This window comes from Catharus ustulatus, chromosome 8 (genome assembly GCF_009819885.2).
Source record: "Catharus ustulatus isolate bCatUst1 chromosome 8, bCatUst1.pri.v2, whole genome shotgun sequence".
In the NCBI taxonomy this organism is placed as follows: domain Eukaryota; kingdom Metazoa; phylum Chordata; class Aves; order Passeriformes; family Turdidae; genus Catharus; species Catharus ustulatus.
In genome coordinates, this window is record NC_046228.1 from 14296091 (window position 1) to 14319207 (window position 23117).

Here is a 23117-nt window from a genome sequence, read left to right on the forward strand (position 1 = left end):
GCACTTGCGGGACCGTGCTGGTGGGCGGGAGGCCGGGCCGGCGGGGCCGCACATGTCGGCCCCTGCCAGGGCCGGACCGAGCCGTGTGCCGGCAGGGGCCAGCGGGGCGCGCCCGGGCGGGGGTCCCTACCTACCTACACGTGCTTAGCACTGGGGGGCGCGGCGGCGGCTGCCGCGGCTCTCTGCGGGGACCCCGACCCCGGCGCACCGTCCCCGCGCCCGCCGGGCGGGTGCCGGGCCGGCGGGGCGCTCTGCGGGGAAGGACCTCCCCGAGAGCAGCCTTAATACATTGCTATTTCTGGCCGGGCGGCCGGAGCCGGGCAGGGGGCCGGCTCTGCCTCCCCCTCTCTCCAATGGCGAGGCCGCCCCCGGCCCCTCCTTGCCGTGACGTGCCGGCCCGGGGCAGAGGAGGCTCCCGAGCCTTTGGCTGTCCCTGCAGAAGCGTACAAACGCGCAGACCCCAGCGCCGAGCTAATGGAGGCAACTTAGACAGAAGCAGGCGCGGCCCCTCGTCTCTCGACGCTGCCTGCTCCCCCCGCACCGGGTGCGGCGCTCCCCGCCGAGCAGCCGCCCGAGCGCCGCCGGGCCCGCGGGACTGCCTGGCCGCTTGCGCTGCCCCGATGATGTTACCGAGCCCCGTCACCTCCACACCCTTCTCTGTCAAAGACATCCTCAACCTGGAGCAGCAGCAGGACCCGCACTATGGGGCCCAGCTCCCGCACCACCTGGAGCACCACTTCCACCCCGCTGCCTGCCTGCTGGCGGCCGCCGACGGCGCCCGCTTCTCCGACGGCGAGGAAGAAGAGGAGGAGGAAAAGCTGTCCTACCTGAGCCCCATGGCAGCGCCCGGCAACCAGGCGGACGCGCGAATCTCTGCCGACAACTACGTTCACGCCGTGCTGCGCGGCTCCTGCGAGGCCCCCGGCCCGGGAGAAGAGCTGGACCGGCGGTCCGAGACCCAAGTGAGTATCGGCTCCGCCGCGTTTCCCCGCACTGCACCGCCCCGCCGGGACGGGCCAAGCGCGGGCTTCCCGTGGTGCGCTCCCAGCCCTCGGGCATCGCCTCGCAAAGCCCGCTCCATGTCCTTTGGCCATGTCGAGCTGGGACAGGCATGTTGCGGGGCTGCCACCGCCACCTCCGCGCCTTGCTCGCCCCCTCCCTGGGGAGTGCCTCCGCAGGGCCCCAGTCCGGAGGTGCCGGATCAGGCCCGCGCTCTGCAATTTCAGTAGCGGAGGGTGAGGAACGGGTCGCGTTAGGCTCAATCCGCTGCTGCGGCGGGGCCCGGCGGCGGAGCAGGTGCCCGGCGCTGTGCGCGACACGGCCCGGAGCTCTCCTGGCCGTGCCGCAGCGGTAACGCCGCAGCCGGCCCGGAGGTGCGGGAACGTGCCCGGCCCCGCCGCCTGAATCAGGCCCTCGCAAACACAGGCGGTGCCGGAGAGGGCCGGTCCCAGCGCTGCCTCCCCGCCCGCACGCGGTGCCCCGACGGGCGCATAGCAGCGCGGGGACGGCGGGGGCGCGGCGCGGAGCTCTTGTCCGCCGGTGGGGCCCGTCGGGAGCAGCGAGCGCCCGGCGTCGGCGAGGCGCACCGATGACCTGTGCTCCCCCATACAGAGAGCTGTGTGCTGAAGAAGCCGCTCGATGCAGCGGAGAAGGCGGAGGAGACGGAGAGGCCGAAGCAGCGGAGCCGGAGGAAGCCGCGCGTACTCTTCTCCCAGGCGCAGGTCTTCGAGCTGGAGCGTCGGTTCAAGCAGCAGCGTTACCTGTCGGCGCCCGAGCGGGAGCACCTCGCCAGCAGCCTCAAGCTCACCTCCACGCAGGTGAAGATCTGGTTCCAGAACCGGCGCTACAAGTGCAAGCGGCAGCGGCAGGACAAGTCGCTGGAGCTGGGCGGCCCCGCGGCCCCGCCGCCGCCGCGCAGGGTGGCCGTGCCCGTGCTGGTCCGTGACGGCAAGCCGTGCCTCGGCGGGTCGCAGGGCTACAGCTCGGCGTACAACGGGCCCTACTCCTACAATGGCTTCCCCGCCTACGGCTACGGCAACGCTGCCTCCTACAACCCCGGCTACGGCTGCACCTACCCGGCGGGCACCGGCGGCGCGTCCATGCAAGCCGCCTGCAGCCCTGCGGCGGCCGCCAGCCCCTTCGTGAACGTGGGCGGCCTGGGGGGTTTCAGCGGCGGCGGCCAGCCGCTGCACCAGCCGGCGGCGGGGCCTTCCTGCGGCCAGGGCGCACTGCAGGGCATCCGGGCCTGGTAGCCCGCACGCACTGAGGGTCGGGAGCGGACCGACAGGACGGCCCGCGGCTCCGCTAGCACCCGCACCGCAGCCCGGCTGCGCGCCACGCGCCCTGGACCGGCGGCGGGACGGCGCGGCGGGACCCCGGCGCTCCCGCGAGCATCGGCGCGGGGCCGGCGACGGACGGAGCGGAAAGACGGGACGGGGCCGCGCGAGCCCGCAGCGAAGCGCCGCCGGCCCGGGGAGCCGCCGCGGCGGCCGGGCGGGCCGGGCGGGCCGGAGCCGATCGCGCCGCGCCAGCGGAGCAGCTTTGCTTGTAAAAAGCCGACGGCGGGGCCCGCCTGTGCCGCGGCCCCTCTATCTACTCTGTATCGGTCACTGCCAGCGCCAGCTCGCCCAGTCAGTCAATAAACCAGGTGCAATACTCGCCGCCCGATCCTCCTTCGTCCACTGGCCGGTGTCCGGCGGAGCGGCCGGGGCCCGTGCCCGGCGGCGGGGCGCTCGCCGCGTCGTGCCCGCGGGGCAGGGCGGCCCGGCCGGCTTGTGAGCGTGCCAAGGGCGCTGAATGGGGCCGCGTAGCTCAGAGCCGGGCCCATTGTGGCCGACGGGCCGGCGCTGAAAGGAGCCGCCGAGGAAGGTAGCGAGAATAGGCGCTTATTGGATTCGGGAACAAAAGGTGTGGCAGGGAGGCGAGGGACAAAGGGGCCCCGGCGCCGAGATTGACGGGCCGCTTTGCCCCCCACTGAGGCCCAGGCCCGGCGCTTTATGCGCGGGGGCTGCAGAAACGTGCTGGGTTTTGTTCCCCATTCTGGGAGCGCAGGGGAAGAGGAGGGGGGTCCGCGGGCCGCTGATTAGGGCCGGCCGGGCCGGGCAGCCTGAATGCCGGGGCATTATTGCTACATGTTCAGCCATTTCGCTCGATTGCAGGGGGAGGGGGCGGCCGAGGCCCCCGAGCCCCGCGGGACCGGCCGCGGGGTCCCCTGTCTCCCGCCTGTCCCGGGCCGCCCGGTCCCGCTGTCGCCACCGAGGCGCTCTCGGGGCGGTGGCGGCCCCGCTGCCGCGGCCGTGCCTCTGCCGTGCAGGTCCTGCCGAGCCCCGGAGCCGCGCCGGGGCGGGCCGGACATGCAGAGCGGCTGGGCAGCACCGGCCGTCTGGGGCACCAGGGGGCAGGGGGGACCAAATGCGCCTGGAGCTCTCCCGTGCCGTCCCGCGCATCTGCCCGGCCACGACGCTGGCTCTCCGAAGGTGTTTCCAGCGGAGCCTTCTTGGAGCGGCGCGACGGACGCAGACCAGGGGCTCACTCTGGTGAGTCCCCGACCCAGCGCTGCCCACCGTGTCCTCCCCGTGACCTCCTCGTGTTGCTGTGTGACAGTCCCTCTGTCCCGAGCAGAGGACCAGGCAGGTAACGACTGCTGACGTTACTAACCCGGGTTTTACGCACATTCCCACCATTCAAGTTGAACGTGCACCTTCGAGGTTTGCTGTTTGAAAGGAACTGGAGGAATTCTTTCCACTGCGGTGACAGAGTGGGCAACCCGCAGGCCCCAGCTCCCAGCCTGGCTCGGCACGGCACCCCGCTGTCCCGCGAGCCACCGAGGCCGGCTGGCTTCACGGGGCCGGCGCTGGGAGAGGATGCGGCACGCCCAGCTGATTGTTTGCTGGATGGCAGTAAGGTGTCGCAGGAGAGGAAGCCCAGGCCCTGCTCTTGGCTTTCAGAGATGAGTGGTTAAGGCCCTGTGGTCTCGTGGGTAGAAACAGGATAGCCAAGAACAAAGGTAATGCGCTTTCTTCACAGCAGCAGGCAGGCTAGAGAGATTTGTCTCTGCCATAGGAAGGAGTTGCATTTTCCTCCACGTTCTGCCAGACTGTTGTCTGCAAAAACAGGGGACCTGTGTGAGTTCAGTGTAAGCCAGAGGAACTGTAACCACAACAGAAGCTCCTCCAAAATCAGGGTGTGCAAGAGGAGTTCCTGGCTTAACACATCCCCTCAAACTACATGGCAGTTGATGAGAAATCCGCTGCATCTCAGCAGCACCCAGAGCCTTGGCTGAGAGCAGAGTCCCAGCATGGGACAGCCTGCCCAGGTCTGTAGGCACAGTCTCTAGAGCACAGGCAGTTCTGTAAAGCAGAAGGACACCTGGGACCTCACAGCCGTGTTGCAAGAGGTGGTGCTGGGCAGTACCAGTGATCCAGCACCAGCAGTGCCCAGCAGTGGAGCACTCTCCACTCGTGCCTGGTCACAATCCTGATGCTTCTGTCCCTCCACAGAGCTGGAACAGTGCCCATTCGGGGGATTCCAAGAAGCCTGACTGCAGGCTGATGACACATGGCGCTGGAAGTTTCTAGATGTCCACCATAGCAACCCCATTCTTGGGACAGATCCCAGCTGTCCCACCAGCTCAGACTGGAGGAAGGGCAAGGGGTGAGTGGGAGGGACCCCTGTACAGAGCCTCGCCCAAAGCTCCTGAGCTGATGGGGAGGACAAAACAGCACAAAGAGACGGCGGTACTGGAGGGCCCAGAGCAGGGTGGCGGAAGTGGAACGCTCCAAAGAGGAGGGACAGCCGGCAGAGGCCAGTGGGAGGGAGATGGTGGGAGATTGCAGATTGGGCCGGCTGCTCAGGGAGGGGAGACACAATGGAGGGAAGTTGCTGCGTGGCTGTGCTAGAGCAGCACCCGCCCATGATGCACCCTGTCCCCCACACCCCAGGTTGAAGCAAGATGCCTCCAGCAGGGTGAGAGGCACAGGGAAATGTCTGGTGAAAATTCCTTCGGCATGGCCCCGCTGTGGTGGTGCCGCAGCCAGAGGGACATCAGGGAGGGAGGGGAGTATGGCCATGGACAAGGGGCAGAGGGCGTGTGTTTCTGCCTGGTTGATTGGGGGATTTAGTACTATTTGGGAATCAAGCTTTGAAGGTGCTGATTGATTTCAGACAGGAATGAGATTCTCTAAGTGCGCTGATTTAAAGGAAAGGAGGGACTTTTAGAGCAGCTATGTTTTAACTCCCAGGCCTCAGATCCACTCTGTGTGCGGGCTCCAGCTGTGCTTTTTATTCAACTTTCTCTACAAGGAGGAGCCCATGAGCAGAACTTGTCTGCGTCCAATGGCTCCTAGGGAGGCTCCATCCAAAGCCCAGTTATTGCTGGTTTTCTGTGGCCTTTCCATCATGCTCAGGATCACACAGAAGCAGTGCTGTTCCTTCTGCAGCACCACAGATACGCTCTGGTTTCCTCTCCTTCCTGACATCTTTTTCCCTTCCTTTCTCCTCCCTACTGCCGAGGTCATCCCTCCCCCTCTTATCCTTCATCCTTCTGTCTCCACCACCCACTCGTGGCCATCAGCAAGGAGCTCAGTTGGGTGCAGAGGAGATGCCTGCTTCCAGTGAGGCTGATCGGCTGCTTGTGGATCTGGGCAGGCATCACTGCATTCTGGTCCTATCTACTTCAGCCTGGTCATAGCCACTTTCTGCTGCCGGGGTTGGGAGCCTAGGGACACAGCTGTTTGCTAGTGTGGTGCCCAGCTCTTGCTCCTCTGTTTGGAGGGTCAGCTCCTGCTCTGCAGAGCTTCCCACTGCAGCCACCCCAGCCCTTGAGCAGGGAGCTACCAAGGCTGCTTGGCGCTGGGGCTCTGTGGAGCCATCAGGTGCTGGAGATGCTGGATGCTCCCTCCTGGCAATGGCAATATGGGGTTGTCACACAGGAACTCTCCAGTGCCAAGCTGTTGCCAGGGATGGATCAGGTAATTAAAATATTGGTAGTTGTGCTATGGAACCTCCAGCGAGGCTTTTTCCCACTACATGCCTGCAGCACAAGGGGCAGGGACCTGCCTCCCTTCCGTGGGTGAGTCACTACATCCCAAGATGACTACACCTGGTTGATCGGGGTGACGGGTCTTGCATGTTTTAGCTGTTTCTTTTTCCTGCACTGGTGTGATCAGGCACAGTGCTGCCACTAGGGATCCAGTGACCCACAAGGGATTCACTCTGATTCAACCAAAGATTCGTGTGACCTGTCCACAGAGCGGCCTGAATCTTCGTCCTCCCCAGAACAGAGTGCTGCTGAAGGTCAAAGCTGCCCCTGTGTCTTGCCAGAGCCCTTCGCGGTGACATCATGCCACTATCTCCCGTCTAGGCAATAAATAAAACCCACAGACACTTCCCCGGGACGACCCTTCTCCGCGCACGGGGCTGCTGCAGGCGGGCGGGGTCCCGGGGTCCCGCCCGGGATCCTCAGGTTCCCCGGGCTGCCAGCAGGGACAGGGACACTGTCCCCAAGCGAGATACGCCACCGCCATCTATCGGCCAGCGCCCGGGGACAGGGAGTGACAGATTCCTGTCCCCTCCATGTCGCGCCGCGCTGGTTCTGCAGCTCTGGGGTGCCCGAGTCCCCCTGGGAGGTGAGGAGGGCTGCGGAGCATCGGGGCAGGAGTGGTGTCCTGCTGGGAAGGGCAGCGGGACAGACGGGACATGGGGAAGGCTGGCTGGTTGCGTGGGCTCTGGGCAGGAGGTGTCTCCGCACGGCAGAGCCCTGCGGGAGCATTGCTGCAGCGGGCAGCATCGCCGGGGGCTGGGCACGCACCCACCCGAGCCCCGCTGCGAGGGGAGACAAGGGGACAAGGCCAGTGTCCCTTCCCAGCCTCTAGCCACCGTGCAGGTCCCTTGCTAGCGAGCAATGCTTCGCTGTGTTCTTTTACTGAGCACGAGCACCCAGTCTCTGTGAGAGACTCAGCGGATTTTCAGCTGATTTTTTTTCTTGGCCCCAAAACGATGCAATTCACCTAATATCAGGAGCCCCCTAAAACTCCTGATACCCTCAGACTGCCTGCAGCTTCCAGCTGATGTGATCGCTCCTGCAAGTTCTTGCCCAAGGACACAGGACGGCTGTAGGTGTCCAGCGCCCGGTGCCTGTCACAGCTGCATCCTCACCAGAGGGAGCTGTGTCCCACACTGAGGCACAGCTCAGGCTTGGCCCGGTTCCCCGCCCTTTTTATAGCCCTTGGCAGTGCTCCAGGTGACATACTGCTCAGGTCTAATGGGCATCCAAAGGTGCTTGGGTTTACATTTCTCCTGGCACCCACCTATCCGTGCCAGGCATGGTCTGTGCCTGCCAGGAGTCTCCTATGTCAGTCCCAAAGCCACCTTGCCCCGGAGGGCATTGCAGGCTTTCTCTGGGGCTGATACTGGCTGCCAGTGCAATGTCTGCAGACATGCTGAGCCAGGGAGATTAGGGCTGAAGCCTCCACCAATCTCCTTGGACGGCCATTCCTTCAGCTTTTGAGGATGATCCCAGACCAAGCTCTATGTCACAGCCTGCCTGAGCTGTCGTCACCCATGTGAGGACGCTTGCAAGAGTGACCCCTGCTGCCACCCTTGTGCCACTCCAATCCAGCCCAGGAGCAGCTCCCTCCCCACCTCTGTCACCTACCCAGTGCACCAGGCCATCTGCCCACACCCAGCCAGGATGCCACTCTGCAGTCCCTTGTTGGGGGAATTTGACACAGAAGCCTGCACTAAGGGTGTTCACCCGGATCTCCCCATCAGAGCAGACATGCCAAGAGGTGTCCCAGCCCAGCCTAGGCTTCTTCTAGTGGTTCTCTACAGAGAGAGAAGAGGTTTTCAGCCTCAGCTTTGCCTTTCAGGGTACATTCCCTGCCTAGGAAGGGAAATAACCTTTCAGGCTACTCCCTGCACTGCCATGCTTGGACAGAGCCAGGCAGGCTGGGACCAGCCCAGCCCAGAGCTGTCTCTCAGTTTAACCCAGGCAGCAGTGTGGGTCAGGAGAGGCTTTCCCAGGCCCACCAGAGGCAATGTCTGCTCTGTGTCCAGGAGCCACGGCGCTTGTGTTTAGCACTGCTGTAAGGCCGGGAGGTCATGAGAACTTGTACAACTTTATTGGGGTCTGACAGCCCTGAGGAATCCCAGAGCCAGGGTGGGTTGGGGCTGGAGGAAGGCTGGAGCCCATCTCTGCTCCCCATGGGCTCCAGCCACCTCCTCCCACCAAGCAGGGCTGTCAGGCACCCACTGCAGAGGGGCTGTGGGGCAGGAAAGCTCAGGGCAGCCCAGGCTGCTGGCAGAGCAGGATGTGATTTCCAGAGCAGTGCTCTTGCCTCCCTGCCTGCCCCCAGTGAGCTGACTAAAGCTTCTGAGCACTGGGACCCCAGTGCCCTGTGTGGGGTCATGAAGGCAGGAGCAGCTCACTGGCCCCAGCTGTAGGTACAGAACAGACACTGGAGAGATCTCCCCCACTTCTTTCTTGAGTAAGATGAACCCTCAGCCCAGCTCTGCCCTTAACCCGCAGGAGTGCAGTCATCTCCAGTTACCCCAGGAAGGCAGCTAGGGGCTCCTGAACTGCTCCTGGCACAGCAACCTCAGGCTGCCTGAAATAGTTTGGGCTTGTGCCATAGCACAGCTGCACAGCCCTGGACCTGTCACCTGGAGCAGGGCCAGTGGTGCTTCCCAGCTCTGCCTGCTCAGGGGCTGCGGGGCTCACCCAGCCAGAGCACACCAGCACAGGGCTCGAGGGGGCAGCTGGGCACAGGAAGGCAAGGCAGCAAATCCCTGCCTGTGCTGGATGTGGCTGGGGATCCTGTAAGGAGGTGAAAGGAAAAGGAATTGTCTCCAAAACTCTGCTGGGCTGAGCATTGCTTCCTTGCTGGAAAGCCAAAAATAGTCTCCTTACTCAGAGAGGCTGTAGGAGGAGAGATCTCACTCGAAGCACAGCCAAATACCTGGGAGGCCATAGGACAGACCCAGAGCAGGGTGCCTACACTGAGAGGCATTATCAGACCTGGGAAAGGCCAGAGCTGAACCAGCCGATAACTCCATTGCCTCCAGGCATCTCATCATGCCAAAGGTGCCAGGAGCCAGTCTGTTTGGCAAGGGAACACCCCCCCCTGGCAGAACTGAGGAGAACCAGCCTGCTGCCACAGCCAGCCAGCCCTTACTCTGTGTCAGGCATTCAGCTCAGAGATTGGAGCAGGATAACATTTTTTCTGTCCACTGTGGCCTGGCCCAAAGAATATCTGGAATCCCCATGGCAGCTCTACTGTCCCTGCAGTGCCAAACCCAGAACAGGCAGTGCCATTCCCTGCAGGGCTGCTGCTGCCTGCACTGGGCAACACCCAGCTGCTGCTGGGAAAGCTGGCAAAGCTCTGGGAGACCAGAAAGGCTGTGCCCTTGCCAGGGCAACGCTTCAGGCCAATTGCTCACATAGCAGCATTTCTGGGCTGTGCTGACTTATCATATCCCTGTTCCTGGAGGTGTCCCTCCCTCCCCCAGCACTTCTGTGGGTAGTTATTACTGGAAAACATCCTAGAGACACTTTTGGTCATGCCTTCATCCACTGACATTTAGACAGCTTCTTCCAGCAGCTGATTGATTGAACTGTGTGAATCTTCCCCAGCCCCAATGTGTTTATGCCTTTTCCTCCATGGGGTTTGTCATTGCCCCAGTGTGTGGTGAGGGCTAAAGGCAAAGCTGCAGCTCTGCTGCCAACAGCTTTCAGCTCCTGGGCAGACAGACCCGTCCTGGCAAAGCCCAGTTGTACCCATCTTCTGCAAACTCCTGTCTAATGCCCTGCCCTCCAACCTAATCCTGCCCTGGTCTCCCAGCCATCTCTGCTTCTTTCTCTTGGGTGGAGGAGCTGCAGGGCTGCCAAATCTTGCAATCCTCAGACTATTTCTTAAAGCCCCAGCTCCTGAAACAGTGGGAAAATTTCCATTTCCTGACTTCCTGCGGCTTTTGTATCTTTAAGGAGTTTCTCATCCTTCTGTTTGTGTAGAAAAAGCAGGGGCCAGGAGCCTGGAGCCCATGCCAGGGAGCAGAGGATGGGCACAGCACACACCAGGAGGACCCAGGCTGCAGAGCAGTGGCTGTGGCTGCTCTGTGCCAGGGACATCCAGACCTGCCAGGCAGCCATCAGAAATGCCACAGGTGGTCATGCAACTTTCCTCCCACCTTGAGGAACCAGGGCAAGAGAGATGTGTAAGGGAAAAGGTGAATGGAGGGCTGGGCTGGGGCTTGGGCAGGGTGTCAAGCACCCAGCCCTGCAGTACAGGGGTCCCTCCCTCCAGCCATGCTGGAGCCCAAAGCCACTGAGGGCAGCACATCCCCCTTACTCATGCAGCAGCTTTTCCAGCCACAGGAAAACCCCTGTCCTTACCACAGCCCACTCCAGCAGTCTTCTGTGCAGGCCAGGCCAGCAGATCCCTGGAGCAGCTCCAATCTGACCCAGACAGCCACCAGCAGCACATACCACAGCTGTGAATGCATTTCTTCCAGGGAATTATTTTGGGGAGGACATACCACACCTGAATGCACTGGGAGAGTAAGGAATCACCCACGAGCACCTTGTTCAAGAAACTCAGAGATCAGCTCTGGGCAGGTCAGCACAATGAGGCAGTACTTTAGTACTCAGCCCACAGCTCCATAATTGGGTGGGACCCTAAAATAAACTGGTTTCAAGACACCTAACATGTTAAAGTTATTCTACTAATTACCACTAGATTGGAAAAGGTATTAACACTTTGAGCAATTTTGAGATGCTCACCAAGTATCAAACTAGTCTAATTACTCAAACTTATGGGGCAAAAGCTCTGCTAAGCCCCAGACCTCCTATATGAGGTGCACAAAGCCTCCCAGCCCCACTCAACACCAAATTCCTGCGCTGTTCCTGACACACAGCCCCTCCTGCCAACATCTCCATTTGGAGCAGTTTGGAAGCATCCTAAAGACTCCCAGTCAGACTGAGGGTGTGGGACTACCTGGCCAAGGAACACGAACCTCAGCTTCTCCTGCAGGGTCACAACTCACACCAGCAGCAGGCAATAGACCATGAGCCAAAAGGGATGGAGGCACTCTCATCCCTGCATGCTGCCAGGGTGACTGAGCCAGACAGGCCCCCTTCTCCCAGCACCACCCCTAGACTGCTCTTCCCTCCCTGCCCTGGCATCCATCAAAAGAGCTCAGCACCAGGCACAGTCAGAAAGGCACAGTGCTGGGAGCTGGGCCATGCTGGAGTAAGAATGGGACATGAGGATAGAGCAGAACTGTTTTTATTGGAGGTGTCAAGAGCAGGAACAAGAACAAACCTACAGGCTCCCTCCTCAAGTGCCATCCTCCCCTCGCCCACAACCACCACCACCGGGGCAGTCAGCATCACTGTGCGTGCTACGAGACAACGGCCAAGACTTACACGTTGCTTCAGCCAAAAGCCAGACAAAGCCCCCAGCATCCTGCTGTCACCCCCTCCTTGGCAACTGCGAGCTCAGCTTGGCCCTGCCGGGGCAGGGTAGGACATTCACCTTCCCCTCTGAGCAGGGGCGAGTTTTGCGTGAGATGTGCGGTTAAGGGAGGTCAGGAACACAGCTCCACCAAAGTGCAGGGGGATGTGACCTGGGCTGCAGCTCCCAGTGGGACATCTCAGAGAACCCCAGGAGAGAGCAAGCTGCACAGCCTGAGCAGAGCTGCAACCGCCACAGGCAAAAAACGGCATCGCTAAACCCCGAAGGGCTTCGCTGCCCCCTCTCTTCAACACAAACCAAACCAAAAGGGAGAGGGGCCAAAAGACAAACCAGGAGGGCATGTGAGCAGGTCTGGAATAGCGTTTGGCTCTGGATCACTTTCCAGCCCGACGCTCCTCCTGGCGCTTGGTAAGGATGTATTTGAAGAACTCGTACACAGACCAGGCAATCGCTGTTGAGGGCATCTGAAAAATGACTCTGGCCTGGACCCCTCTGAAGTAGGCGGTCACACCGCCCACCTGGTACACCGTCCTGAAGGCATTAGCCATGCCTGTGATGTGTCCACTGATGTTGGAGCTCAAGGCCAGGGACTCCTGGGTGTTGAGCAGCGTTTTGCAAACGTCCAAAGGCGTAGTGGCAGCAGCAGCGACGGCCCCCGCGCAGGCTCCAGAGACCACGTGGGAGCCTGGGTTGTACTGTCTGTGGGGGTTGAGCTGCTCTTGCAAGAACTCATAGGTCATGAAGTGAATGGCTTGGAAGGGGATGTTCATGGTGAGCTGGGTGGTGTAGCTGCGGTAGAAAGCTCCGGCCCCTTCGTTGCGCCACACAGCCCGAACACAGTCCATCACATGCTGGTAAGGCGAGTTGTACATCTGCATCCTCTGCTTCACCACTTGGGACAGGCAGCAGCAGCAGCCAGGCACGGAGGGAAAGAGGAAAGAAAAGAGTAAACACAGCCAGGCTTCCTCCAACGGGTTGGAGTTTGGTCATGCTGGACTAAGAGGTGAAGAGAGACAACTCACACCACCAGTGTCCCTGTGTCTCCAGACAGGAACCAGCTATTTAAATCTGCTGAGGCATCACTGTCACACAGACATCATCACTATGAAGCCACTCACATGCCACAGCCCCAGGGAATATCCTGATATCCCATTGCTTACAGTCCAGATTTACCCTTGCTCCCAAGCAACTGATGTTTTCCCATCCATTGCTGCCGAGCTATCACTCAGTCAGAAGAACCCCCCCAGCATACCAGTCTCTCATTTTCCAGCCAGCTCTCAATCTAGATAAGACTCTCCCTGCCACCCCCACTGCAGCCCAGAATAACCACAGCTCATTGCAGAACCCACTAGCCAAGAACTGCCAAATGCAGCCACTCTGGGGCAAGATTCAGATGTCAACCCCCCAACACATTCAAGAGTGGGACAGGGGAGTCCAGAGCACAGTCTGCCACTGCTCTACCTCTCCCTATTTCAATATGACCATAAAGAGCTAAAAATGACATGATACTGAACTACTACAGTCATGACAAGAGAAGCTTCAGGGAAGGAATGACAAGAGACTGGAAGCTGCCTGCTCCTCACGTCCCTGTATGTGGGGAGGCAGGATCTGGACTCAGGTCAGCTGGAGTCTGCCCTATCACAAGCCCTCGAGTGTCAAGAGGCAAAAATACCTTCATGATTGGCCCTTCCTCACTGCTTCTCCTTTTCCCACCACTTTCATGGACTTAGTAAAATTACTAACTCCCTGTACCTCTTTCATATATATGAAGTTCATCAAAATCAGCATCTTCCAGACATTTCACAAGATCTCTCTTCTCCCAACTTCTCTAGCACATTTTTATACCCCACTCAGCTTCCATACACTTAGAATGACTTTGGCAGTGCCTATCACGTTTCTCTTGCCTTCTCTCCCGTTCCAGGTAAGACCCCAGCCAAACTCCTGGATGAAATGCCCATGCCCTCCCAGCTCCTCCTAAACTGTGGTTTGCCGTGCTCCCGAGTTAATCTCTTCCACCCACCCTGTCCAGCCACCAGGGTCCCTAACTGGAGCACTGGGCAGGCCCCCAAAGAACTCCTGCAGTCAGGCAAGTAACAAGAGCACTCTGTGTGCTACAGAGTGACCCAAGAGCCTCGGGCAGACCCCGACTGTCCCCTCCCCAGCAGGCCAGGAGCATCGTTACCTTCAGCAGGGTTCATGGCTGCATCGTGGAGCAATGTTGCTACACACCCGGCTGCACCTGCAAAACAAGAACTGCCACATGTGAGGGGGGGAAAGGTGAGTGACCCTGGGACTCCACCACAGCCCCAAGTCCCTGGCCAAGGCACACGAGGAGGCCCCTGAAAAAGGTGAAATCTGAAGGCGGCCTCCATCTCCCTTCCAAAAGGCGGGCTGGTCCTCAGAGGTTCCCACCCAGAGTGACATCGAGAAAGGGGGAGAAGATTATGACAGGCTGCTAAGTCCCATGGGGTCACTGGGACTCATTTGTGCCCACTCCTTGGGGGAACAGGCCAATAGCAGTCCCAGCTGGCAGGGAGGCCTCAGGATGGCGAGTGTCCCCGTGTGCCACGGAGAAGCCCGCTGGCACTCTGCTGCACGCCTGCCAAGGGCGGAACGTGCCCTGCTCTCCCCTCAGCCCCATGCTTCCCCTACTGTGGCGGGTCCTTGAGACGAGCAATGGCCACCATGGCGAGACGGGCTCCGAAAACACGTGGCACTCCTGGCGCGAGCTCTGGCACTGCCAACCCGGGGCCACGGCCAGTCCCAGCTTGTCTGCAGGCAGCTCCTGTCCACCAGCATCCTTCCAAGCCAGGGTGACTAACCTGCGTCAGGCCAGATACCTGGCAGCAGCTCTGGCAGGCGCGGAGCGGTGCTTCCCCGTGCCCGGCACCGTGCGGCTGGCTCACGGCTGGAGAGAGCACAGGGCTTTAAGACATCCTTGGCACCCCGACCCCGCGGCGGGACCGGGCCTCCCTACCGCCAAACCTGCCGCTCCCACCCCGCTCCCACCCGGGCGTGGCGGGGCCGGTACCGTTGGCCACATGGCTATTGCCCCCCGCGTGGATAACGTCGCTCAGCGTCTTTTTTAACTTTTCGTAGCAGGCGAAGTAGAGGGCGTGCGCCGGGCCGGCGCCGGTAGCGGTGATGTTCAGGCCCCGCATGGGCCGCCAGACGCCCTCGGTGCGGGCGATGCGCCACAGGGCCTCCAGCACGTTCCGGTAGCGAGCGGCGGGCTCCGGCTGCAGGCTCTGCATCCGCGTCTGCAAAAAAGGCGGGCCCGGGCGTGCGGCTCGTCAGACCGTGCCCGGGGTCCCGGTGTGACGCCCGGTCCCCCCTCCCCGCGCCCGCCGGCACCTTGACGCAGTCGATGGGGTACATCACGCAGTGCTCCATGACGCCCGCCACGGCGCCCGCCAGCATGTGCGTGGACACGGCGGCGCCCTGGGGCAGCGCCTCGTAGTCGGGGGCGGGCGGGGAGCGCGGCTCGGGGCCTCCCGGGCCGGCACCGGGACCCGGACCCGGCGCCACCTCCGTCTCCGCGCCGCCCCGCCGCGCCCGGCCCGCGCCGCCGCCACCCATCAGCAGCAGCAGGACGCGGCCCGACTCCGCGCCGCCCCGCGCGCCGGGGCCCGCGCCCGCCCCGCTCCCGCCCCCAGCTCCATCGCGCCGCCGCCACCGCCGCCGCCCCGGCCCGCGCCCGCCGCGCCCCGCGCTGCCCCGCCCCTCCCCGGAGCCCATTGGCCGCCGTCGTCCGGCGTCCGCCCCGGTAGCGCGCCCATTGGCTCGGCAGGCCGCGCACCGCCCACGAACACCGCGCTCATTGGCCGCCGGCTCCGCGGCTCGGGCGCCGCGATTGGCCAGCCGCTCCCTCCGGCGCGCCCGGGCGCCCTGCCCGTTGGCCGCCGGGACTGCCCGCCCTGTGGGCCCTCGTAGCCCATTGGGTGTCTCAACTTGGCGCCCCGCCCTGCCCCACGGCGCATTGGCCCGCGCTCCTGCGACCTTTGGCCCGCTCGCCCCGCCTCCCCGCGGGGCCGGGCAGCCGCCATTGGCCGGCGAGTCCGCCACTCCGGACGTCGGCGCGTGCTGTGTATTTGGGCACTCGCGATTGGCCGGGAGCCTCCTGTGACGCCTCCCGGCGAAGGTCGGACGCGGGCGCAAGGGCGAAGCCGGGCACGGGAGGGGGCGCGTCCCGCCCAGTGCGATGGGCGTGGCTCCGGCGGGGCGGGCGGAGCCATTGGTCGCCGTGCGCGGGGGGCGGGGCTCCGCCGGCGGGGCGCGGCGACGGCGGCAGCCGGTGACGTGTCCGCCGGTGCCGGCGGCGGTGCCGGCAGCGGCGATGCGCGGGCGGGCAGCGGCGGGCGCACATGGCCAGGTGAATGGGACCGGGCGGAGCCGGGCCGGGGAGTCGGGGCCGGCGCGGTCCCGGTGCTGAACAGTGGTCTCTACCCTCAGGATCGGCGTTTCCTGCCTGTCGTGGCGCTCGGTGGGACCGTGCCCGGGGCCGCGGCAGCGCCCGGCTGTGCTGGGGCTCGCTCTCCTCTTGGGGCTGCTGCTGCTGCTGGCGGCCGCCGTGCCCCGCCGCTGGGCCGCGCCGCCCCGCGCCTCCCGGCGGGACGACAGGTGAGCGGGGCCCGGGATGCCGGGGAGCGGGGTCACCGCCGGTACTGAGCCTTGTGCCGCTGTGCCGCAGGTACCTGGCGCATGTGGCGGAGCTGACGGCCACGGACACCGAGGACTCGTCCCTTAATTACGGGGTGGTGGTGGACTGCGGAAGCAGCGGGTCCCGGGTTTTCGTCTACTTCTGGCCCCCGCACAACGGGAACCCCCACGACCTGCTGGATATCAAGCAGATGAGGGACCGGAACAGCCGCCCCGTCGTCAAGAAAATTAAACCCGGTGCGTGCTGCCCCTCTCCGGCCCCGAGCCCCCGGCACGGACGGGGCGGGCTGGCTCACCGCGCCTTCCCCGCCAGGCATCTCCGTGACCGCGGCAGCGCCCGAGCAGGCGACCCCCTACCTGCGGCCTCTGCTGCGGTTCGCGGCAGCGCACGTCCCGGAGAGGAAGCACAAGGAGACGCCGCTGTACATCCTGTGCACGGCGGGGATGCGGCTGCTGCCCGAGCGGTGAGTTCGCCGCCCTTGCCAGGCGAGCCGGGGGTGCGCTGGGATCCCTCAGCCCCGAGGAAGGGCAACAGCTGCCTGGTCTTGGACCTTGCGGGAGAATGGAGAATCCTGTGGGGGGGAATTGAAAAAGGAAGGGGCACGTTATAGGGCGAGTGGTGAGGGATGCAGAAGGAAGGGTTGAGCATGCTGGGAGGCAGCTGAGAGGAGATGCTTTTGACTGAGGATCTCAGACAAAATAGATCTATTTTTCATCTCCAAAACATGCTGGCTGCAGCAGCAGAACTTGTGGGGTTGAACGAGGCCTGTAGTGCAGTGTGACTCTGGTCTCTCTCACCAAATGCTGGTGAACATCCCCCAGCATCTGTCCCTCTGCTGTGCCCTTGCAGGCAGCAAGCTGCAATCCTGGACGACTTGGTGACTAATGTGCCCCTGGAGTTTGATTTCCTCTTCTCCAAATCACACGCAGAAGTGATCTCAGGGAAGCAGGAAGGTAGGAGCTGCCACAAAGCACTGCTTGTTCCTCTTTAGTATATTGTTGTAATGACCTTTTCTGCCTTGTGCAGGTGTCTATTCGTGGATTGGCATCAACTTTGTCCTGGGGCGGTTTGATCATGAGGATGGTGAGTCTGCCTGTGTGTAGAACCGCTGGGAGGGTCTAAACAGAGTCATGCTGGACCTTGTACCAGTGCTGTAGCTAAGATCAATCTCTGGAACAGGCAGCAATGCCTGACCCCTGTCATTTGTATGAAACTTCCCCTGACCTGGGAGGTGGTCCTTGCAGGTGGCCCCTGGGGTCTGCCTGCAGGGGTGGAGGAACCCCATGAGGCAGCTGTGCAGTGATGGTGGAAGGGAGAAGATGCTGTCCCAGCCCTGCCTCTTGCTGACATGCTGCTGTGGGTTGCAGAGGAGGATGCAGTGGTCACCGTAGCACTGGGGGACCAGGGGAAGTCCCTGGTTCGGAAAAGAACAGTTGGGATCCTAGACATGGGAGGCGCCTCCTTGCAGATTGCCTACGAAGTGCCCGACTCCGGAGCCATCTCCTCCCCACAGCAGGTGTGTGTCTGGTCCCCGAGAGCAGCTCCTGCCTTCCCTGGATAGCTGCTGATCATGGACCTATCTGTGTCAGCAGGACGAGGCTGCTAAGAGCTTGCTGGCAGAATTCAACCTGGGCTGTGATGTGCAGCACACTGGCCACATGTACCGTGTCTACGTCAACACTTTCCTGGGCTTCGGGGGCAATTTTGCCCGGCAGCGCTATGAGGAGCATGTGCTGAACCAAACCTATGCACACAACCGGTATTGCTGCCTCACCTAGTGGTGCCCCCACTAGAGCATTGTGAAATGGGGTGCTGGTTCCTTCATGCTGTGCTCTCCCCCTTGAATTTGCCTCAAGAGCTGCCTGTGGTGATAACAGCTCCCACAGCCACGCTGGCAGCAGCTGTGTGGCAGGTGCCTGGGCTGGCACAGAGTGCTTAGTGTTATCAGTGCCACAGCTCCCTGCCTTCCTCCTTCTCTCCTTGTGACAGGCTACAGGGAAGCCCCTCCTAGTGGCTTTTGGCTTTTCCTGCTCTGACTTCCCCTCCTCCAGCACCGATTCACTCAACACATCTTTCCATTGCATCCCCACCTTGAGCTCTCCTGTCTCCTGTCTCTCCTTTCCTTCCAAGAGCACTACATGAAGCTGTCGCCAGAGGTGGAGAGGCTTGGTGCCCAGGTACTCCTGTGCCGGGAGCAGCCCCTGCCTCCAGATCCCCAGGGGCTGTGCAGAGGCACAGAGCCCCATGAGCTGGGGGGGTGGGCTGTGCCTTGTTGCACCCTACAGGTGCTCAGAGCATGTAGCTGCGGGCCAGCACGGCAGATCTGGCAAGTTCAGCCTTAGCAGGAGGTGGCAGGGCAGGGATCAGCTCTGAGAGGACACAGCCTGGCCTGGTGCAGAGGATATCTGGATGTGGGACAGGGCTAGATTAGGCTTTTGGGATGTGGTATATGACCCCCTGTGCAACTGCCATTTTTTCCTGGACTGTTTTCCAGGCTGCACAACCAGCAGACAGGGCTGAGCCCCAACATGCCCTTCTTGGACCCCTGCCTGCCAGTAGGGCTGGAGGACACGGTGGTGAGGGGTGGCAAAACCCTGTACATGAGGGGACGAGGGGACTGGCAGACCTGTGCAAAGCTGCTGCAGCCCCTCCTGGCAGGGTCCAATGGCAGCCATGCCTCGCTGGTGGAGACCTACAAAGCACCCATTGACTTCAGCAACAGCGAGTTTTACGGCTTCTCAGAGTTTTTCTACTGCACAGAGGACGTGCTGCGTCTGGGGGGCCAGTACAGTGCTGCCACCTTCACTGCTGCTGCCCAGGTGGGTGCTGCCTCAGCCCAGGGGAGCTGGGCTGGTCCTAGGGCTGAGAGTGGATGGTTTGCTCTGAACCTCAACTTCTCCTTCCCCCAGGAGTACTGCAGCCAGCGATGGGAGGTGCTGACGCAGCGTTTCCGTGGTGGCCTCTACTCGGTGCATGCTGACCAGCACCGGCTGAAGTAAATGGACTTGCTGGGAGGGGCCATGGCTGGACCTCCTGGGGGCCTTTTGCTGAGGCAAGGGACTGGTGCAATTGTCAGTGTCTGGCTGATGCTCCCGTGTGCTGTGTCTGCAGGTATCAGTGCTTCAAATCAGCCTGGATGTACCAAGTCCTTCATGAGGGCTTCCAGTTCCCGCTGGACTACCCCAGCCTGCGCACAGCCCAGCTGGTGTACGACCGGGAGGTGCAGTGGACACTGGGAGCCATCCTCTACAAGACGCGGTTTCTGCCACTCAGGTACCATGGGCTCGCTGAAGGCGTCACACAGGGAAGGGTGGCTGGGGAAGAGGAATAACTGCACTGGGTGAGGGCTCTGCACGGACCATGGCAGGACCCTGCCAGCACCCCACTGCATCTCGTGGCCAGTCCTGACACTCCTTTCCATAGGGATCTCCGTCAGGAGAGCATCCGGCAAGCACACGCCTCCTGGCTGCGCCTCTCCTTTGTCTACAACCACTATCTCTTTTTTGCCTGCATCCTGGTCGTGGCACTGGCCATCATCCTCTACCTCCTGCGGCTGCGCCGCATCCACCGCCGGCAGCTGCGCTCGGCCCAGCACACCCTGCTCTGGCTGGACAAGGTAGTGGTGCCGCTGGCCCAGGGAAGTGGGCCGTGATGCCAGTGGGACCCAGCATCCAGTTGCAGCAGCAGAACTAGGACTGGCAGACAGCCTGGGCTCTGAGAGCGACCATCTCAAAGTCTGCACTCCATCATCTCTGTATCAAACCAGAGTCTGTGGGCTGAGGCAGCTACGGACATGAGACCTTTCCTTTCCACCTTGCCCCAGACCTAATCTTTGCATTCCTTGGTCTCTGGCCTTTGCCCCACTACGTGGTGTAGAGCAAAGTCCTCTGCTACCAGCAGGCTCAAGGCTGTAGCCCTGGCAGATCCCTCAGATAACAGGACACTGTCACTGAGGCAGCCAACCCAGGGCTCTGGCCTGAAGCACTGAGCCACCCCATGACTCAGCCACCACTTTGCAGAGTAACCTGGTGGTGTGCTGTGGTTCATCTCCTGGGTTGGTGGCCTTCTGCAGGCCCTGACAAGCCTGGGGCTGGGAGAACAGCAGGCACCAGCTAAGTTACTGCAGGAACAAGGCAAACCATGAGCTCCATCAGGCTGCTCTGCCCAACATGGCCCCTCTTGGAGTATTCCGGAGGGGGTGTCCTGCTCTTTGCTATGTCTTCCCTCTGAGGACAATCCTACAGTCTTACCCAACATTCCAGATTGAGCCCTGAGGGCTCACTGATTGATTCTTGAGGCACCACCAAAGTGGGCTCTTTCATTTCACACATTCCCTCCTGGGTACAACTGTGTCCCGGCACTAGTGTCAGGACCTGTGGTTCTTTTCTCCATGAGTGCAGGCTGGACCTGCCCCTGGAAGAGCCACTCAGTCCAGCCCAGCTCACAGCCCTAGGCAGGTCAGGGCTGCAGCTGTGCACACAGGCACAAACCTTCCCAGGGACTGGAGCCCCACTGATGGTACAATGAAGTTTGTCACTTTTGTTGAACTCAACTGTTCCCATTCCTGTAGCAATAAACAAACCCCTTGAGCCATCCAGCACTGGTCTCATTTCCTAGCGAGCAGCTCCCAGCAGCGATGGCTGCTGGCTGGGGGGTGGCTGCATGTCTGCACAGCTCTGCTGCTGCTTTGTGCTGCCACAGTGCAACGATGGAGCTCCTTTCCTGTCAGTACTGTTCTGATTCCAGCAGGACTGAGCTAACTGAGCTGGTAGCAGCAAGGGGAGCTCCGATCCAAACCAAACTGCTGGGATCCTTGGAGACAGCACCCTTTGCTGCCCTCTTCCTAAGAGGAAAGGCCTGCCCACTCAGAGCCCGTCCAAGATGCTGGTCTCTGCTTTTTGCCTTATTCCCCACCTCAGTCTTAGCTGCCTGGCAAAGAGGGTGCTGAGCTGCTCCAGTGCCATGGAAATGGCCTCAGCATAGCTGCAAGGGGCTGGCAGTACCCAGTTCCCTGTGTAGCACACACAGTTCCTTCCCTGTGACCCTGGTCCCACAGCATGAGCGCACAGCTGGCGTCAAGGATAAAACTTTCCATGCACCAGTGTGCTGCTGACCTGCTCAACAGCTGAGGATCCCAGCCTTGTTCTCATGGGTAAGAACAGCGTTGGGGAAAGGTGTCTGAATAAGGCCAAGACTATTGCTCAACCTCAAAGCAGTAAGTGACTCAGCCTCCAGCATGACTTACTACAAAAAGGATTTATTTCCACAACACAAGTGAAACAACACAGACAAATAAATAAATACAGATTATCTGATAAATAAGGGGAAATGAACAACAATGCCCTACTTGGCTCTTCTCAGAACCTGAACCAATATTGTTGTGGTGGAGTTACCTAACACTACTGCAGCTGCCTCACTGCTCAGGTGGGAGACAGCCCTCTGTTAATCCTCTCCAGCATACCCCAACACCTCCCTTATCACACCTAAGGGGGTCTGCAGCTCCTCCAGGGTCAGCCCTCCCTTCTCCCACCCACAGCCAGAATCTGCCTTAGCAGGGACCACCCCACCACAGAGGGTGCAATGGCTCCTCTGTTCTCATGCAGACAGGCAGCCAGTGGATGTAATGACCAGGGACAGGGCAACTACTTGGGCACCTTGGGCTACAAGCAGGGGTTTCACATGGGGCTAGGGCTGCTAGGGCTGATCACACTAACAGGGCAGGACAAGCACTGCTGGGACAGGACCCGCTGGCACTACACACAGCTCCCTCACAGGATGGTGTTCAGCACTGCAGCACTGGGCCAGCTGAAGGGATCTCTCCCTGGTAGCCTGGCTGCTCCTAATGCTGGACTAGTAGGCCCTCACCAGGGTGCTGCCTGCCATGGTTGGGGGGCCCCAGCCATCCATTGGTCCAGGCTGCAGTAGTCCAGGTGTGCTTGGGCAGCGGGTCCAGCCTCTGTCCTAGCACCTCTGGGGGCTGTCTGGCACAGGAGGGTAGAGGCTGGAACAGCTACAAAGCTAAGAGAGGGAAAAAGGTAGAGAAGTTAGCACCAAACCACATTCTGAGGGAGCTCCCACTAATTTGAGAACTACAATTTTGATTTGCTCAGGCCCAGCGCAAAGCCAACAGCCTCACACTGGAATCAGCTCACAACAAGCCACAGCACACAGAAGCCAAAGCATTTCCCCCAGCCCAGCACAGGCTGAGCTGAAGCTCCCTCCCCAGCCAGACACAGGCAGGCAAGCAGGGACATCCCTGCCATCCCAGCCCTCTGCTCACTCACGTGGATATGATGGGGGTCTCTGTTGAGGTGCCAGCTCCCAGGGACTGCTCACTCCCAGAGGAAGCGCACGTACCAGATGGTCTCGTTCTTCAGCTGCGGCCCGAACAGGGGGTTGGCCTGGGCCAGGATGGCGATGAGCCAGCTGCAAAGGGACACAACCTGCCGTCAGCCCCCCTGGCAGACCAGAGCGCCGGGAGCGGCTGCTGCCCCGGGATGATGGGCCCGGCAGGCAGGCGGGCCGCAGCCCGGGGTCTGTCCTGTCCATCCACGGAGGAAGCTGGGAAGCAGCCCCCAGTCCCGGTGAAGCCAGCGGAGGTGGGGGGAAGGGTACGGGCCCGCCCGCGGTACTCACAAGAGGTAGCAGCACACGGCGGTGGTCCCAGCATCGTGATGATCACCCTGCGGAGACACCGGCGTTAGCACGGGAAGGCCCAGCTCCAAAACGCCCGACTCCCCGTCACCCGCGGTACCCCCCGAGCCCCCACTCACCCGCGGTTCGGCCCCTTGGGCACGAACCAGGGGGCAGCGATGCCCACGAGGCCCCAGAAGGCGGAGAAGAGGACGAGCGGCAGCGCGAAGCTGTGCGCCGTCATGGCCGCTCCGCGCCGGACAGCGCCCCGCCCACTGCCGGCCCCGCCCACTGCCGCGCCACGCCGCCAATCCGCGCCCGGAGCGCGCCGCGCTCGCGGCACCGTCACCTCC

The 23117-nt window shown here is 61.7% G+C and overlaps 4 protein-coding genes across 4 annotated transcripts; 2 read left to right on the forward strand and 2 right to left on the reverse strand.

The window, feature by feature from the left end:
- The first annotated feature begins 620 nt into the window (after positions 1 to 620).
- NKX2-3 (NK2 homeobox 3) lies at positions 621 to 2252 on the forward strand. Its single transcript, XM_033066582.1, is given in 3 exon segments — positions 621 to 939; positions 942 to 962; positions 1612 to 2252. Coding segments are annotated over 3 exon segments (981 nt in total).
- A 9014-nt stretch (positions 2253 to 11266) lies between these two features.
- Positions 11267 to 15142, reverse strand: SLC25A28 (solute carrier family 25 member 28). The gene is made up of 4 exons (XM_033065838.1): positions 14826 to 15142; positions 14503 to 14731; positions 13654 to 13710; positions 11267 to 12363 (listed from the first exon to the last, which is right to left on the reverse strand). Exons 1-4 carry the CDS (start codon positions 15048 to 15050, stop codon positions 11846 to 11848), a joined length of 1029 nt encoding a protein of 342 aa, XP_032921729.1. The 5' UTR covers positions 15051 to 15142; the 3' UTR covers positions 11267 to 11845.
- A 678-nt stretch (positions 15143 to 15820) lies between these two features.
- Positions 15821 to 20728, forward strand: ENTPD7 (ectonucleoside triphosphate diphosphohydrolase 7). Its single transcript, XM_033065839.1, has 12 exons — positions 15821 to 15843; positions 15924 to 16091; positions 16162 to 16367; positions 16444 to 16594; positions 16981 to 17084; positions 17158 to 17214; positions 17499 to 17647; positions 17724 to 17890; positions 18626 to 18950; positions 19041 to 19126; positions 19243 to 19404; positions 19555 to 20728. Exons 1-12 carry the CDS (start codon positions 15836 to 15838, stop codon positions 19781 to 19783), a joined length of 1812 nt encoding a protein of 603 aa, XP_032921730.1. The 5' UTR covers positions 15821 to 15835; the 3' UTR covers positions 19784 to 20728.
- Positions 20729 to 21368: 640 nt separating this feature from the next.
- LOC116999301 (V-type proton ATPase subunit e 2-like) lies at positions 21369 to 23056 on the reverse strand. The gene is given in 4 exon segments (XM_033065840.2): positions 21369 to 22557; positions 22768 to 22795; positions 22798 to 22814; positions 22905 to 23056. Coding segments are annotated over 4 exon segments (243 nt in total). The 5' UTR covers positions 23009 to 23056; the 3' UTR covers positions 21369 to 22463.
- Between the last annotated feature and the right edge of the window lie 61 nt (positions 23057 to 23117).